The sequence below is a fragment of the Pyricularia grisea genome (assembly GCF_004355905.1).
Source record: "Pyricularia grisea strain NI907 chromosome V map unlocalized Pyricularia_grisea_NI907_Scaffold_6, whole genome shotgun sequence".
Classification (NCBI taxonomy): domain Eukaryota; kingdom Fungi; phylum Ascomycota; class Sordariomycetes; order Magnaporthales; family Pyriculariaceae; genus Pyricularia; species Pyricularia grisea.
In genome coordinates this window covers 2,242,832-2,259,412 of record NW_022156719.1, presented here as the reverse complement: position 1 = coordinate 2,259,412, position 16,581 = coordinate 2,242,832, and the positions used below count along the sequence as shown (strand labels likewise).

Here is a 16,581-nt window from a genome sequence, read left to right as displayed (position 1 = left end):
CGGAGGCTTTAAAAAACATTTGATATTCTACTCAAGGGGGACAGGTCTTATTTCTCAATGACACCGAATCTGGCGCCAGGGTACACCTATATTACAGTGGCTCAGGCTATCAAGCTAGACGTCCAGCAAGTTCTCAAGACGTCAGCATGGAAATTTCCAGTTTGGTGATAACTTTGTAACCCTGAATTAGGGCTTTTTCGATCTGGAAACGAATAAAACTAAAATCGTATAGCATTAAAAAAGAAAACCTAGCTGGTTATTAGAGCAAATAAACCACATTCTAATACGCATATCCCTATTACCCTGCCTACCTGCCTACCTGCGTATTTGCCTACCCGCCTACGTGCTTTGAATACGCAAACTATTTATTTTCCTGCTAGTAATCGCTGTTGAATAGAAGGCCTCGGCGATCCAAGCAAGAAATGAACGTCACCAGCAATAACGCCCCAAAGATTTAGATGGCATGAGAGAGGAGCGACGTATTAGCATGGCTCGCCTGCGTGAAGCAAACCCAGACAAGTACCGAACGTAAGATTTTGAACAAACAAAAAACGAGCTGAATCCGGAAAATACCGCTGCGACACGTGCGAGATTTCACTCGGGTCATCCAGTGAGCTCAGGGATCACCTCGACTCCGGAAGCATCATCAAATATTCCACAATATTGCTGTTGGCCGCCCCAAAGGCCAATATCATTGCGATATCTGTGACTTCTAGACGGACAACCAGGAAAGTTACAAACACCACCATGCCAGCAAGAAGTATTTAAATAACTAGAAGGTTTTTTGCTATAACCTCTGTGGACTTAAGCGATTTTGATATCCATTATGATAATGCATGGCTTGCCCATTAGTTATCCTCGGAAGATCTTACAACTTCTAATCTCTGTTATTCTTAAAGCCCTTGTTACATTTCTATATCTTAAATCGACCTGAGTCTTGTTAAGCAGGCCGTTGAATCAACTGTGCATCGATACCAAGTGGGTAAATCTCGTTCTTGATTATTGATTCTTTGGAAAAGGTTACAAACAAAGGCATGCATGTGGTAGAGGACCCTCATATGAAGGCCTAACAACCACTTGACCAATATACAAATGCGCTACAATGAATTTTCCTAAGGCGACAGGTGTATTTCACGGAAGTCGCCCCTAACCTGATTGCGGGAAGCAAGGGAGCAAAGGGCACCAAGGTCAAGATCGCATTCAAGAAGCGCATAGACGCTCCCACCCTGGCAATGCTAGTGAACTTGATCAAGAACCTGCATAATACACGAACTGCGTGAAAAACCACGTCGGATAGCTGTTCAAAAAGAAACATATACCGCAGTTTAAAAAGTATTTATTCTATTCAATGCCAAGGTGATACAGTGATTCTAGCCTACAAAGAGGCAAGACAACTAACTGGCGGATGTAATTTTATCAACTAAGTAGAGAAAAACCATTCACATCGAGGTTGGTTTGCCATTGAGACTAAGGGTTGGCTGGCAATCTAAGAGGTTATCCGGCTAATGCCTAGACTTTGGGACTCATCCGCTGTGATGTATATAAGGCTCGTGTTGCTGAATGGTAGTAAAATAGTAGCAGTCTTGCTTGCGCCTGCAGTCACTTTCCGCGCCAGGTCTCTTTCAGGTTGAAATACGATGTTGTAAGGCTGAAAATATAGTTACCAAAGTTTAGAGATTTAAAATACAAATATTGTACCTAGTTACCTAGGTATTCAGGTTGACTGGGCTCGCAAATTGCGAAACGGGGTAATCCAAGGCAGTAACTACAAATTTTGATGAGCTTAGGGGCCTATAAATATGCATCAAAATAGCAGAGCAATACGTATAAACTGCTCCTTATTTTGTTGATTGATTGGAATAGGTTACAAAGCAGGCTTTTAAAAATGAGGGTAGTCCTTTACAGGGGCTGTTCTGCCATATTGGATATGGAGCGCACGTAGATTGTGCGTACACAGTAATACATCGGATATCTAATTCAACAAGTATATATTAGGATTTGTTCCAAGTAATTCAACCTCCGTCATTCTCATTCTCTACTCGTGCCAGCCTGCTCGCACGTTCTTGCTCAACCCATGCGCCCAGCTCGCCCCATATCCGTTGCTTGTCCTTGAGCGGCGGAGTAGCTGCAAGCCCGCTGGTGCTCGTAGCAACAAAGACCCTGGCGCCGTTCCAATCCGGCGAGGGGACCACGCCCTCGGCCACATCTTCTGCATCATCCTGGGCGCGTAGATAGCCCATTCGTTCATCCTCATCCTGCCAGCCGTACTTGAACTCCTCCTTCCTAATACCCCTACCGTGCCGTACCCTCCAGATCGATTCCCATATGCTCTTGCCGACTATGCAGGCGACCTGGGGCCTCCAAGTTCGGATCTTGTCCTCCAGAATAGACACACCGGCGTCTAGCTCCTGCTTGGCAAGCTCGGCACCGTTGCGGCTGGGACGTGCGACGATGTTGGTGAAGCCAAAGTCCGGCAGCGACGCGTACTCAGCAGCCCGGCAGAGGCGAGTGGTGATGTTGGAGCCGTGCAGCAGCCGCCAAAATAGGTTAGTAGGGTGGGCGTAAGCATGACCTGTCCGCGCCGTCTCGACACCCGGGTTCAGCCCAATGAAGAGCACGAACATCTGCGGGTGGAGAGCGTCTGTAAGGGGTGAGAGGTGGGCATATGTTGATGGCGGCGCGTAGGTTGACGGGGGTCTGACGCGCTTTTTGGAAGGGCTTGAGTCCTCCTCGGTAGCATGTTTCCGTTTCGAGGCCCTGCTTGGGTTTGACGCGGACGTTGGAGCGGACGAGACGGAGCTTGAGATGGGTGTTGGTTGCTTCCTATTTGTCAAGCGGGCGGCTCGAGTACTACTCGTGGCGAGACCCTGGTTCTTATAGACGAAGTCCTGCAGATTGAGCCGCCCTTTGAAGCTTGGACTAGGACAGCTACTGGGGGATGTTGGCTCATTTTCATCTGATTCGGGCGACATATTGCATGGAGGCGGTGCGAATTAAACCAGCTAGCTGTACACGACAAGAAGTGAGTGTAGAGAATTGATGGTTTATGCTGATGACGAAATCGAGGAAATACAGTGCGAATAAATGGGCTTTTGATGGCCTGTCAGTTGATGCGGAGTTTGCACGTAGCTATAGGCAGGCAGGCCATTGTAATAAACCCCATACAAACAGGAAGTTGTTTAAAATACACGAATTTAAATACACACTGTGCAGACATTAAAAGCGAGGTCGGTAGTTAAGCAGGCAGGAAAGGAAGATAAATAGGAAGAGGTACCAGGTTGGCGGTCGACGACATGGTGGAGGTTTCTCCCACCATTGGTTTACCCAAAGCAGCCAATGTCAAACCCACAGAAACGGTCAACAAGTTTGAATAACGGTCATTGTACCAACTCCTTTGGCCTCGGAAAGTTGTTAGCGGTCAGCCCAGAACATCCAGCCTATGAAAATGGCCGCCATGGGAGACAAAAAAACTGAGAACGCAAAATTTAGTGAATGGCCACCCAAAACTACCAAAAAGAACCCCTTTACTCACCATCTTCAACAACCCGTAACTTTTTGCACAAAGCGGTATTTATAAAGTGAAAGAGCTTTCTATTTGGTAGTTGATATTTTTACACATTGACAATTTTATGCATTTTATTTCCTTCATTTGCGATAGTTATTTGCAACAATTGCTTGCAGTCTCTATTTTCTTTTTTTGTCCCCCACTTTTGCCGCCAATGACGATACTCTTTCTGCGAGCACTGCCCCGACTGAGACATCGTATGCCAAAAAAAGACAATAAATTGCCAACCCATCTTCGACAGTCCTAGACGCTCTCATACCAATGATCTGCCTTACACTCGCCAGCCCACCAAGACAAACACGAAGCGTGACGGGTGAATCACGTCTTTTTTCTTCTTTTTTTCACTCCTTTCCACTACACCTAAGCCATTATTTTCTCCTGGGAATATACTTGGGGGCCTTTGTGCCGTGTGCCCCCTTTCGAGGGATGCTGCAAAACCATGATTTTCGTCAATATCGTGGGCCAGACAATGTGCCATACAAATAACTAGCCAGGTTATGGACACCAACATTTGATCGCATATTGCCCAGCAACTACTTTTATGCACAATAATTGTCGAAATGAAAATACTAAATAAAATATATTATAAGCTGGGTAAACCTAAGGCATTTTAGCAACAATCCCTTAACCAGTATTTCCCTCGCAAGTTTTCAACTGGCCAGCCTCGACCTGTGTTGGGATTCGGCACATAATTATTTCAGCCACCCGATATCGATGGCCGGATTCAAAATACCGGAAATCGTATCGAAAATATCGACAACTCTTTTACTAAATAGGAGTTCTCACACGCAAGCATTAAAACCGCGACAACGATGTTAAATACAGGTAGGCAGGTAGGCAGGTACGTAAATAATTTGGTTCACTTTTTGTATATACATTATAACTATTTTCCCTGTCAAAGCTTTTAAATATAAGCTACCAACCAATATATTTTAGCTGATATTTGGAACTTACAGAGCCGTCCTCTCACCCATTTTAAGCCGATTTAATGCTTTGCACTAAAGGCATCTCTCGAGTTTTGCCATGGCCTTCTCAATGCCGTCCAAGGAGCTGCTCCCCCCTGAGATCGACTTCTTCCTGGTCTTGCCGTCTGATTTCGACAAGCGTTGGGGTGTATACGCCCTCGTCCTGACCAAGGATAGTTTCGATCCCTTCGTTTACATCGGCTCGTTATTAAACCGCGAAATGGTTGCAGATCTCGCATGCGAAACTATGATACACTCATTGGTATTTCCTACCCTGTTGCTGACGATCTCGCCTGCGGCTTCAAGACTGCTCACAAGGGCCTGCTCGTCCGGCGTCCGATGTTCTCGCTACATCGACTCCCCAGGACGACTCTGGTCCTCATCGTCATTAATACCATCTGCTCCTTCTGGTTCTGAACGTTGAGATCATCTGAGACCGACAATGATTGCGGGATATGGTCCTTCCGTTCTTGGGCTCGGCATCAGTTCATGTCTAACTGTCCATACTGGTCCTCGAGGACGACGCCCTAACGTCGGACAGGGGGATGAATGGCATGATTCAATTAGCGTTGAAGATGTCTTGGCGGTTGCCGAAATTGTCGGTGGACGCTGCCTGGCAGGCAGGCTTGAAGCGTCCAATCAATAGACGCCTTTTGATAGGCGTTAGCTGAGTAACGGCCTTTGCAGCCACAGTCCGTTAAACGATGAGCAGTCAGGTAGAGGCAGATAGGCAGGTTAATGAGAGGTAAGCGAGTAAATAGGTAAGCTGGTAGGAGGCAGGTAGCTAGGTAGGTATGTAGTTCCTCCGACTATATTAGCGTTAGTGTGTGACGTGGGCGATATGGGCATAGCAAGCGGTAAATTGGCACGGCAGGTAAAGCATCGTAAGTATTTGGATATGATATGATTGACCAAGGCATAAAAAGACGTAAAACACTAATTCTGAGCAACCCCTCGTAGATGCGCCCTTTAGAAAACCCAAATTTCCTGTGAAGTCACACAGCGGCGCGCTCTTGTGACGACACGAACCAAGTAAATGTCCCCAAGAAATGACCAAAGTTGACAATCCCCTGAAACTTTTTTTCCCGCCGATATTCCTTGCCAATGTACAGACAAACAAACTCATCACAAAAAGACGGTCAGGTGAGTCGTGGCAGATGAGAAAACATGTTATAGGATGTAAAAAGCCACGATCTTAGCGGGAAGACATGGCCTTGGTGACGGCACGCTTGAGGGCGAGCTCCTTCTTCTTCAGGTCATCAGCCGTGCTCTCGCCAAGCTCGAGCTGGGCCATGGCTTCGCTGAGAGAGTTCTCAATCTTCTCCTTCTGGCCACGCTTAAGCTTGAGAGACAATGTGGGGTCTGAGATGATGTCCTCAACCCTGGCGATGTAGGACTCGAGCTGCTGCTTAGCCTCGTGCTTCTTGGTGAACTCCTCGTCGTTGGTCTTGTACTTCTCGGCCTCTGTGAATATAGTTTAGTATCCTGTTTTGCGAGGGTTTCTAGTGATTGCTCAAGGAACAACGTACCGCTGATCATGTTCTCGATCTCGCTGGTCGAAAGCTTGCCAACAGAGTTGGCGATGGTGATGTTGGCGCTGCGGCCGGAGGTCTTCTCAGTGGCGGTGACCTTAAGGATACCGTTCACGTCAACCTCGAAGACAACCTCAAGGACAGGCTCGCCGGCTGTGACGGTTTCTAGTCAGTTTATTGGGGTTCAAATCGCCTAGTTTCTCAAGGGAACTTACCACGCATGGGCGGGATAGGAGCCAGAGTGAACTCTCCCAGGGAGACGTTCTCGCTGCAGTTAGTCCTCTCTCCTTGGTAGACAGGGAACTGTACTGTTTGCTGGTTCTCAGCAACTGTGGTAAAAGAACTTTAGGTAGAAAACCAACGTTAGTAACAGTCATTGTCTGTTTGCGTCCATCAGCCATGGTTTGTGTTAACGGCTTACCGCTTTTTCAGAGTCGGAACAGTGGTGCCTAAAGTTATAGAAAGTTAGTAGGTGGTGCTTTGGAATTGGGGGGCAAAAAGAAAACAAAAAAAAGGAAAGGAGAGAGAGACCTCTTGGCACAACAGGGGCGAATATGTTGCCCTAGAACCATGAAAAGAATTATGTTAGTTGTTATTAGCACAAACGCATCAGCTGTGGGTGCACGTACCTCCATGGCGACACCGAGCGACAGGGGGACAACGTCCAGAAGCAGGAGGTCGGCAGTCTCGGCCGAGGTGGCCTTGCCGGACAGAATTCCGGCCTGAACGGCGGCACCGTAGGCGACGGCCTCGTCGGGGTTGATGCTCTTCTCGAGCTTCTTGCCTCCGAAGTAGTCGGACAGAAGCTTCTGGATCTTGGGGATACGGGTAGATCCTCCGACCAGGACGATCTCGTCGACAGCGGCCTTGTCGACACCAGCGTCCTTGAGGACCTGGGTAACGGGGTCAAGGGTACCCTTGAAAGCGGTCTGGTTGAGCTCCTCGAACTTAGCCCTGGTGATCTGCAGGCTGAAGTCCTCGCCGTCGAACAGCGAGTCGATCTCGAGAGTGGTCTGGGTGCCGTTGGACAGGGTCCTCTTGGCACGCTCGCAAGCGGTACGGAGACGACGGAGGGCACGGGCGTCACCAGACAGGTCCTTCTTGGTCTTCCTCTGGAAGTCCTTCTTGCAGTGGTCCAACAGGTTGGTGTCGAAATCCTGGCCACCCAAGTGGGTGTCACCAGCAGTAGCCTTGACGGTGAAGACACCGCCCTGGATGTTCAGGAGAGAGACATCGAAGGTACCACCGCCAAGATCGTAGATCAGGACGTTGCGCTCCTTCTCAGACTTGCCGGAGCCGAGACCGTAGGCAATGGCAGCGGCCGTGGGCTCGTTGATAATACGGAGGACGTTAAGGCCTGAGATGGCACCGGCGTCCTTGGTGGACTGACGCTGGTTGTCGTTGAAGTAGGCCGGGACAGTGATAACGGCCTTCTCAACCTTCTTGCCGATCTTGGCCTCGGCAATCTCCTTCATCTATAGTATGGAAAGACACACGTTAATATGTATCACCCCGAGAGTAATGGATTGGCTGTCAGTCGACTTACCTTGACCAGAACCATGGCCGAGATCTCCTGAGGAGAGAACTTGTGGGTAGAGCCGAGGTACTCAACCTCAACCTTGGGGTTGCCATCCTCATCGACGACCTTGAAGGGCCACGACTCCATGTCCTTCTTGACGGTGGGGTCATCGAAGCGGCGACCGATCAGACGCCTGTGCAAAGTTGTGAAAGTATCATATCAGCATTTTGTGTATGTTTGGAGCCGCTATTCGATGCGCAAATCGGTCTGATCGGCCGCGCAATTCTGCGCAGCCGATTAAGTATGACGGGTTACTAACTTGACATCGAAGACGGTGTTGGCCGGGTTCATGGCAGCCTGGTTCTTGGCCGCCTCACCGATGAGACGCTCATCGGCAGTGAAAGAGACGAACGAGGGAGTGGTGAAGCTACCCTGCTCGTTGGCAATGATCTCGACATTGCTGCCCTCGTAGGTGGCAACGCAAGAGTAGGTGGTACCTATAGGTTGCGAAAGGCGGTGTCAGCGACGAGGCCGTGGCGGGCATGGAGGGGAAATTGTCGCCGGTGGCAGTAATATCTTTGCAGTGGAAATACATACCCAAGTCGATGCCAATGGCACCGTCATAAACTTCTGTCGACATCTTTGCGATGGTTTTGGGCTTTTCAACTTGTGACAGAACTGAAGCAAAAGTGAAAAACAAAGAGGGGTGAACACAAGTAAAATGTGGTGGTCTGTTAAAAGTCCAGAGTCGGAGGCGGGCAGAAAAAAAATTCGAATTTTGCTCTGTGCCTTGTCGAACTTTTTTTTTTTTTTTTTTGCGTTCCGAATGGGGTTCACTGAGCCCGGCCCCACTATAAGTGTGTTGACCAGGTAGGGACCTAGTATTCCCCCACTTCAATTGGACGATAGAAGAGGGGTCCTTCTGCGAGAAATTCCCATTACTAGGGACAAGACTGGGCCTTCGCCTGAAGATTTTCACACCGCCTCGTATGAAGATTTTCTATAGTCGGTCGCATAATTCAAAGGCAATCGGCAACCCCGGTTGATTTAGGGCGATATTATAAAGCTCGATTCATTATTCAGCACACAAATTGGACCCACTGTAATCCCAGGTGCTATAGGTAGGTACCTGCCTTATCCATCATCTAGATGTCGTTACTGGTTACTGGTGATACTGTGTCGATCTTGGAATCGTATCAGTTAATGGGGAGGCCTGTCCCTGATATGCCCAAGATTAGAACCACGGCTTGCACAAATATCAGTGGTGCTGGCGAAGGATAATAAATCTAGAACCAAGATTTGACATAACAAGCTCTCCCTACTTACCTACCTATTTTCCTATTTCTTTGCCTAACATGTAACTTTCTATAATGATGTAAAAATGATTTAATAAAAAGGCTTCATTTTTGATATTCCTTTGTAATTAATGGGTCTGGTGAGGAGATGGTCTACTAGCTGACAGGTTGATGAAAAGAATTTAGTCACAACAACGAAAAAGTGAACAAGAAAAAGCTTCTGACGGTTTTCCTCTAACAAACAAACCTCCCTCCCTGCAGTAGCTATTACAAATGCTTAGAAAAGTGTGACTTTATATTTAAAATAATCTTTATATTGGAGCGAAGAAGTCGGGCGCTCGAGTTTCTATAGTTGGTCGGTCAAGTCCATATACTGCAAATAAAAGGAAGATAATTAGGAAGCCCTTAGTCCAAAAGCCTAAAAAATACATAGATGTACTATATAATACAACACACCCATCACCCATTTATATACTTGTTTACCTATTCGCACACCTACTTATCCTCCTGTTCATCTATTTAAATACGTATATGCTCACCTATTTACTCAACTACCTGCTCACCTAGCTCCCCACCGACCTTCTCATTTACCTGCTGACTTACCTGCTTATCTTCGTCTGAATGCGTCCATTTTCCTCGCTCGTTTCAATAACGACATTCTAATTCTCAGCTTCCTCAGCAGACGAAGAAATATCTGGCTATTAAACCACCCAAGACTGGGGGCGATCTCGCAAGGCCGAAGAAAGTGCATTAACAAGAGAATGTGTTTAAAAACGAGACGGTATCGGACGCGTTTATGCTACCCGGAATTCTCAGAAACTCAGGTCTTTGGCGTTATCATTGATACACTCACGTACCATCGAAGCTCAGTGGCATTAGGTCTGTAGGACCGGACGGAGATGCCCGATAGGTACCAACTTACCTACCCTATTTACTCACATACCATGACCCTGTGTCCTGTTTACTTTCCTAGGTGTTTGGCTGCTTACTTACCCACGTACTCACCTATGGCCACTGTTTATGTATAGGTTGAAAAAGCTGTATTGTGTGTATTTCCAATTGAAGCACCGGGTGGATTGGTTTCGTTTGGTGAAGTGACGAATCGCGTGGGCTTGTAACGCGGCCGTTAACTTGACAGCAAAATACAAGCCAGGTGCAGCCATGTTCTTCTCCTTTTCTGTGAAATCAGAAATTAAAGACTCAGGCGTCAAGCCGATAATGGCAATTCTACACAAGGTAATAGATAATTCAATGTAAGTTCTATAAAACCCGCAGTTCGTTATTTAACACACGGGATTCATACAGCCGGTGCTATTGTTTAAAATACATACGTTGCAACTTTCTTCGTATGTTCATTAAAATAGGTAAATAGGTAAATAGGTAAATAGGTAAATAGGTAAATAGGTAAATAGGTAAATAGGTAAATAGGTAAATAGGTAAATAGGTAAATAGGTAAATAGGTAAATAGGTAAATAGGTAAATAGGTAAATAGGTAAATAGGTAAATAGGTAAATAGGTAAATAGGTAAATAGGTAAATAGGTAAATAGGTAAATAGGTAAATAGGTAAATAGGTAAATAGGTAAATAGGTAAATAGGTAAATAGGTAAATAGGTAAATAGGTAGGTAGATGGGTAGAAATAGAGAATCAGGAGGCCAATACCTGAACATTGCTGTGGGATGCAATAGTGAAAATCGACACTGAACCTTATCAGAGAAGCGAATCAATACTATTGTAGTACCCTAAAATAACCGTCAAGATTCATTTGCGTAGAGATGCAATTTCGCTGTATGTGATCATCCCAAAGACAACACAAACCCATATTCGCTTCAACGCAAACGGATCTGCAAACGCTAAACAAAGAGTACCGTATACACTAGAGATCCATAACCGGAGACCCAGAGCTGACAGTGCGCCGTAAAAGATGTTACAAAATTATATACCAAAACGTGTCGAGAAGGGAGAAACAATATTAACTATATCTTCCACCCCTACCGACGGCATGCTACTGCCTGCTCAAATTTGCCAAAATGGTATACATCTCGAACTCTGCGTCAAGTCCGTCTGGCAGCTTTGCCTCCTTGGGTGTCGCCGCCACAATTTGGACGGAAATTTTATTTATTCCCGGGACAAGCTGGGCGTCAAATATCATTTGGTTGTCGTCCGTCTGCTGCAGGTGAAGAGGCGTCCCGCCGTTAGGAATTGCCGGCGCGGGCATCCGTGGGAGTACTCTTCCATTGACCATTACATAGATCTTATACGGCCTTGTCCCGTTGAGTACTTTAGGTGAGATTGATGGGATGATTTGCACGGTCCAAGACGGCATTGGTACGGTGATGGTAACCGACTGTTGCGAGAGCTTCGGATGAGCTGGTAACCTGAACTCATACCTGGACTCAGTGCGAAGTTGCGGGTGTGTTCTGATCGTAAGGTCGGTGATGAGAGCATCTGCCAAGCCTGTCACGTGTTAATATCTTCCACGTTACGAGTATACAGGTGGTTATAAGAAACATACCTCTTCCAGCAAGACGATACTTCGTGGAATATAATTTCGCAAGTTTGGCTGCGATTATGCTCTCCGGACTTGGCTGTGGTGGTGAGGGCGGCGCTGCAGTTTCCGGCGCGGGTTGAGACTGACCGTTGGCCAATGGCGCTGGGGAAGCATCTTCTGGGCCAGCTGAATCCGTGGCTGCTACCACCTCTGTTGTTTTGACTTGTACGCTGGGTGATTGAGCCGCAGATGATGAAGCATCTGACTTTGCCAAGGCTGGGGTCATCACTGTGTCGCTCGCGGCACCATCTGCCATGGAACCTGTCGAGTGGCCAGTAGCAGGTCCAGGTGACTCCGCACGACTGCCCGGTGCGCGAATGATGATCTTTCGAGGAAGAGGCTCCTTCGGAGTCGGGGCGTTCAGCTTGAGCTTAATGCTTGGTTGCGGGGGCTCTTGTACCACCGCTTTGGCCTTGCTCAGCTCGGCATTGAAGAAGTCCTGCGAGATGGTCAGCGTATGGTCGCGAGTAATAGTGATATTGAAAAGAGTGGATAATCAAGTACCTCCATTTCTTTGGCCAGCATGGCTATTTCGCTGCCGTCCTCGTTATAATAGTACGCATTCTTCCAAAGAAGGCTGCTTTTCTCCTCAAAAGCTGCCCAGTTCTTAAAGTCACTCTTCCCTGGCTTATCACGGCGACTGTGAATACCCCTGACCAATTTCGCTAGCTTCTTGAGACAAATGGGCTCCTTGATGACTTGGTAGTAATCCTTAAGAGTCCGGGGAGGGAGGTTCAGGAAAGGTTCAAAGTGGGCAAAGTCATCGCCACTGGAAGGTTGTATGTTAGCAACGCAAAAGAGTCTGGGTAGAATAAGTTTGATCAAACTCACGGTTGTTCCTTTTTCCGCAACAGTTCCTCAACAATCTTTTCCTGTGCTTGCTGGAAAGTAAGACCCTTGTAGTCGACGCCCTTGTACTGAGTATCCGGTTTCTTCGGTGGGCGACCAGGCCCTCTTCTCCTTCCAGAGATTGGCTCGGCGTCCGACTCCTCATCACCTTCGCCTTCGTCATCACCCTCACCATCGCCTTCCCCCTCGCCATCCTCATCCGACTCTGCGCCTTCCTCCTCTTTGTCATCTTCTTCCTCCTCCTCTTCATCCTCCTCGTCTTCCTCCGGCTCGGGCTTTGCACGCGCTTTGCTTTGCGCCGCCGATGATCTCCTAGACTCGGGGCTCTTCGCTATAACTGTTTTGCTTGGAGTTGGCTTTGCAACAGGTTCATCTCCAGCGTCATCCGGATAGTCGTCGGGTATCGGCACAGCGACAGCGCTGTAGTTGTTGATCAACTTGTATGCCGGGTTCGTTTTGACCATGTAGTTGCTGAGTGCCTTCCTCACGCGTTCCGCATCTTCATAGACCTGGCTGCCCTTATCGTAGAAATCCTTTGCATTTGAGACCATGCGCTTGAACCAACTTTCCAGTTCTGATAGGTTGGAAAACTCTTGGTTGACCAATTTCCGTTCGATTGTTCCAAGAGATATTGGCATGCGTGTTTTGGCATAGTAGGCCTCGTTGCCTTCTTTGGGTAAAAGCTGCTCAAAGTAGGTGGCAACCTGCCGACCTCTGCAGTCACGCAACCGGACGGTGTGTCAGCGAGGTACAGATTGGCAACAAGCATCAGTTTTGGTTGGGAATTTTGTTTCTCACGTTTTATCGCTCGTGCGACGGATCTGTTGGAGGAACTGAAGCCCATAGTGTGTGGTGGATTCATTCGTTTCTCCCTTTAATAGATCATATTCAGCATCCTTGAGAGACGAGATGATTGGGTGGTTAGCATTCAATCAATGCAAGGCAAGGTTGCTAGTACGGCGGGTTGGGCTGCTTTTCGAGCTCAGGGTTTTGTCGAGGCGGTTCCTTGCGCCGTTGAGACGGCCATTCATGATAATTACATCGGTCGCGTTGGGACCCAGGGTCCGGTTGACGAACAGTGTAGCGGAGAAGGGGTAGATGTACAGGTGCGACCAATTGCGGCGATGCAATCGGTGGGTGTGAAGAGAAGTCAAGTCATTGGGCCTTGGGCTGGCATCCAGGTGTAAACAACTGGTGTGGTATCGGGAAAGATTCAAGACGATGCGAGCGCAATGCGAACAAAAGAGGGGGCCTCAAGCCAAATCGCACACTTACTGCGGGCACCTTTCTTCGCTTTGAAGCTCGGTCGTCGGCGTCGCTGGTGTTTACAGCTTGGCCCTGGGCGGCCTTGCGTTTATTCTCCATTGCACCCAGGTGCAAAATGATCGCGGCGGTGAGCGCAATCTGGCTATGTGAAATTTATGGTCAACCGAGCTCTGCTGGCGGAGATATTCGGGTCTATCAGTTTGGCCAAGGGAGCTGGTGTCGACGAGACGGGACGCGTTCCCCCAAGGTTGGTGATCGAGTAGCGTGTTGGCGCATGGAGGCGTATGGAGTGCAAAAAGTGGGTGCCAGTTGTCCGTCGTAGAAAAGCTGACCATTGTGTGAGGATGGGCAAGTGGGTGACACGGCTGAATTGTGGTCCGTGCAGACAACTACAAAATTCCTTTACTACCTACTTTTTACTACTGGACGACCAGCACAATGTCAATTGCGATCATCAAGTTTGAAAGCTAAATGCACTGGATTGACTGGAATACTACTGGGATTTTTATTTTATCGTAGATCTACTTCAAATTACAAGCAGATCAGATGTACGAAAGCTTGTGACTGTAATAAAAAAATAAAATAAAATAATTCAAAAGTTTTCGGCGTGGTACTCCGGTAGGGTTTCTGTATTGAAGTTTGTTTTCACAGCAAGTTTGGGACAACGTTATTGGCGCCACTTGTGTACTGCACCAAGTAACTGTACTACAAGTGCTGCCCCCCAGTTGCTTTGACTACGCTTGAGCTACCTAGGCGGCTATTTAAAGTATTTAATAGTGAGTGAACCTAACTTTGTTGGCGTCCGCAACGCCAGCGCTATTCATCGGCCTCAACGATTTCATGTTTTATTTTACCAGACTGTTGTCCGCGCCGGTTCAACCAAATCATTCATAGGTATAGATAGGTAGGTAGTAGGTACAAGTAATGGCTCTGTTTAAGTGTGTAGGCCCCGTCAATGACGGCACTAGCCGCGGACCAAGACTGGTAGCCAGCGCACGGATCATCAACCCATCTTGGTGGGGGTAAGTCAATGTTTACTTGGAGAATGTGGAGTAACCAGCGGTGGGCCATTCTGAATTTCTGCTCATCACTCAACCAATGCCCCTCAGCTGCGCAAATCCACATCACCTCTCAGGGAGATATTGCTTTCTCATTTTCGAACCTGCCGCTGCTACGTTGGTGCTTTGCCTGCCCGCCTTACCAAGCCAACCTTACATACCATACCTCCGACAGTGGAAGTCTCGACCTTCTCTTGGACTTGCTTTGTGCCAATCATAGCTCCTCTCGTTAACGGCGTCCTGTACCTTCTACGAATTTCTTCCGCCGCACGTGTGCAAGTCTCCGGCTACCATTGTCGCGTGCCCGCCCGACCTCGGACGAACCACGGCTCGCTCAGACTGCACCTGCGTCGGTGGCTGTCCTCAACCACAAAGGGCGCGACCACAAAGGGACGTGCTCCCCCCAGTTCCTCTGCAGCGCTCCCCGCATCTACCTCTTTCGCGATGGCAAACTACAATGAAATGGGTATCGATATGGATCGTCGCAACGCGGAACCGCGTCCATTGACGGATCACGAGCGCGAACGGTTGGAGGAGTTTCTGGATTCCATTCATTACTCTTCACGGTAAGCTACCAACGGAGAACTTGAGAGGAAAGTGATGAAGCTATGTTTTCGGTGCTGATATGCAAATTAGGTATAACGACTCTGAGTACGAGTACAGACACGTAAGTCTGTGATGATTTACGACTAAACAGCCACCACAGAAGCAGAAAACTGCAGCCTCGTCTTCGTCTACTGGGGCAAATGATTAACAAAGAATGGGATATCGGTTTAGGTTCAACTGCCCAAAGCAATGCTAAAGGCTATTCCCAAAGAGTATCACGACAGCTCAAAGGGTACATTGAAACTTCTATGGGAAGAGGAATGGCGTGGAATGGGCATCACCCAGGTAAGTCCTCAAACTTTTCGTGGGGTCTGCATCCTTTGCTCCTGTATAGACGCTTACAAGTAACTTTGTTGCACAGAGTCTTGGGTGGGAACATTACGAGGTGCACGAGCCGGAACCTCATATCCTTCTGTTCAAGTAAGGCCCATTTTCCCCCCATCATTCAAGCTTTTTAAACATCGGTCTCGGCGATAAGACGCTCTGGGAAGCTACATTAAATTTCAACTGACCGGAACAGACGTCCACTTAACTACCAGCCCCCGGCCCAGTGATTTGCAACAAGATGAACACAGGGAATGATTCCTAAAGTAAAGTAGCCGTGACCTACGACCAACACAAAGAAAAATCAACAAAAAACCAACGAACACATTTACGACATTGCTAAGAAGAAATGTACGGGTATAATGCTATACGAATCTTACGGCCTCATCGGAGAAGAATAACATGGACGAAGAGAAGCGATGGTCTGGCGACATGCTTGGATGGACTCATTCCCTTCTGAGGAAATCAAGCTAGGGGTGGGTGTGTGCAATCTCTGTCGAGTTTTGTTGCACGTGCGAGGTTCAGCATGCGACTTGCGAATCAGGATTTGCTTGTATGAACTGTGACACGGCGTTTGAGGGCGATGACACGGTGGGTGCAGCAGCTTTGGGGATTTCAAAGGGTAGTCGAAGATGAAAAGGACAATACTCCCAGCTGTCTAGGCTCGTGGAATTTGGTTGCCGCACGCATTTGGCTTCGCAAAACGTTTTGGGGACTAGATTGAGTACCTTATGGAAGCATGGAAAATAAGGCGTTAATTGGGCAATGAAATTAATTGAGGTTGATATAAGTAAGAAATTCACTTGACAATTTTGTCATGGCAACATTGATTGTTGAGTAAAAGCAAGCTGCATCTGACACTCCTGTCAATGCAGAATACGGTAGCACTGTAACGACAGTGACGGTGCAGTGGTGCCATGTTGCCTGTCAGTTCTCGGCACATTGTGGCATTATGGCGAGACAATCTATTCTTAGACACGCTTACTGTTATGCTAGAATTAGTAGCTTGAACCTCGCTCGGCGGATCACGAGGAACTTGACCGTATCAGATT

General features: G+C 47.7%; 6 protein-coding genes across 6 annotated transcripts; 2 read left to right on the top strand and 4 right to left on the bottom strand.

Annotated features, from left to right (window-relative positions):
- Nucleotides 1-1,908: 1,908 nt before the first annotated feature.
- Nucleotides 1,909-3,797, bottom strand: PgNI_08635 (uncharacterized protein; the record flags this gene model as incomplete). The annotated part of the gene is made up of 2 exons (XM_031128630.1): nt 1,909-2,956; nt 3,794-3,797. The coding sequence occupies 2 exons, from the start codon at nt 3,795-3,797 to the stop codon at nt 2,013-2,015; spliced, it is 948 nt and encodes a 315-aa protein (XP_030979331.1). The 3' UTR covers nt 1,909-2,012.
- A 367-nt stretch (nt 3,798-4,164) lies between these two features.
- On the top strand, nt 4,165-4,947 carry PgNI_08634 (uncharacterized protein; the record flags this gene model as incomplete). Its single annotated transcript, XM_031128629.1, has 3 exons — nt 4,165-4,406; nt 4,570-4,734; nt 4,761-4,947. The coding sequence occupies exons 1-3, from the start codon at nt 4,378-4,380 to the stop codon at nt 4,945-4,947; spliced, it is 381 nt and encodes a 126-aa protein (XP_030979330.1). The 5' UTR covers nt 4,165-4,377.
- A 452-nt stretch (nt 4,948-5,399) lies between these two features.
- On the bottom strand, nt 5,400-8,395 carry PgNI_08633 (uncharacterized protein). Its single transcript, XM_031128628.1, has 9 exons — nt 8,179-8,395; nt 7,901-8,078; nt 7,609-7,774; nt 6,692-7,537; nt 6,594-6,624; nt 6,484-6,511; nt 6,278-6,405; nt 6,060-6,215; nt 5,400-5,994 (listed from the first exon to the last, which is right to left on the bottom strand). Exons 1-9 carry the CDS (start codon nt 8,219-8,221, stop codon nt 5,726-5,728), a joined length of 1,845 nt encoding a protein of 614 aa, XP_030979337.1. The 5' UTR covers nt 8,222-8,395; the 3' UTR covers nt 5,400-5,725.
- A 1,301-nt stretch (nt 8,396-9,696) lies between these two features.
- On the bottom strand, nt 9,697-10,039 carry PgNI_08632 (uncharacterized protein; the record flags this gene model as incomplete). Its single annotated transcript, XM_031128627.1, has 2 exons — nt 9,697-9,757; nt 9,882-10,039. The coding sequence occupies 2 exons, from the start codon at nt 10,037-10,039 to the stop codon at nt 9,697-9,699; spliced, it is 219 nt and encodes a 72-aa protein (XP_030979336.1).
- A 489-nt stretch (nt 10,040-10,528) lies between these two features.
- PgNI_08631 (uncharacterized protein) lies at nt 10,529-13,824 on the bottom strand. The gene is made up of 6 exons (XM_031128626.1): nt 13,551-13,824; nt 13,074-13,445; nt 12,258-12,989; nt 11,931-12,195; nt 11,391-11,865; nt 10,529-11,332 (listed from the first exon to the last, which is right to left on the bottom strand). Exons 3-6 carry the CDS (start codon nt 12,911-12,913, stop codon nt 10,881-10,883), a joined length of 1,848 nt encoding a protein of 615 aa, XP_030979335.1. The 5' UTR covers nt 12,914-12,989; nt 13,074-13,445; nt 13,551-13,824; the 3' UTR covers nt 10,529-10,880.
- A 757-nt stretch (nt 13,825-14,581) lies between these two features.
- PgNI_08630 (uncharacterized protein) lies at nt 14,582-15,629 on the top strand (the record flags this gene model as incomplete). The annotated part of the gene is made up of 4 exons (XM_031128625.1): nt 14,582-15,165; nt 15,236-15,266; nt 15,377-15,490; nt 15,567-15,629. Exons 1-4 carry the CDS (start codon nt 15,044-15,046, stop codon nt 15,627-15,629), a joined length of 330 nt encoding a protein of 109 aa, XP_030979334.1. The 5' UTR covers nt 14,582-15,043.
- Nucleotides 15,630-16,581: the final 952 nt, after the last annotated feature.

Coding starts and splice junctions, on each gene's coding strand:
- PgNI_08633 (XM_031128628.1), bottom strand. CDS start 8,221: ATGTCGACAGAAGTTTATGACGGTGCCATTGGCATCGACTTGG. Junction 7,538..7,608: donor CGGCCATGGTTCTGGTCAAG/GTAAGTCGACTG, acceptor TCCATACTATAG/ATGAAGGAGATTGCCGAGGC. Junction 6,406..6,483: donor GTTCCGACTCTGAAAAAGCG/GTAAGCCGTTAA, acceptor TTCTACCTAAAG/TTCTTTTACCACAGTTGCTG.
- PgNI_08631 (XM_031128626.1), bottom strand. CDS start 12,913: ATGCCAATATCTCTTGGAACAATCGAACGGAAATTGGTCAACCAAGAG. Junction 11,866..11,930: donor TGCTGGCCAAAGAAATGGAG/GTACTTGATTAT, acceptor ACCATCTCGCAG/GACTTCTTCAATGCCGAGCT. Junction 11,333..11,390: donor GTATCGTCTTGCTGGAAGAG/GTATGTTTCTTA, acceptor AACACGTGACAG/GCTTGGCAGATGCTCTCATC.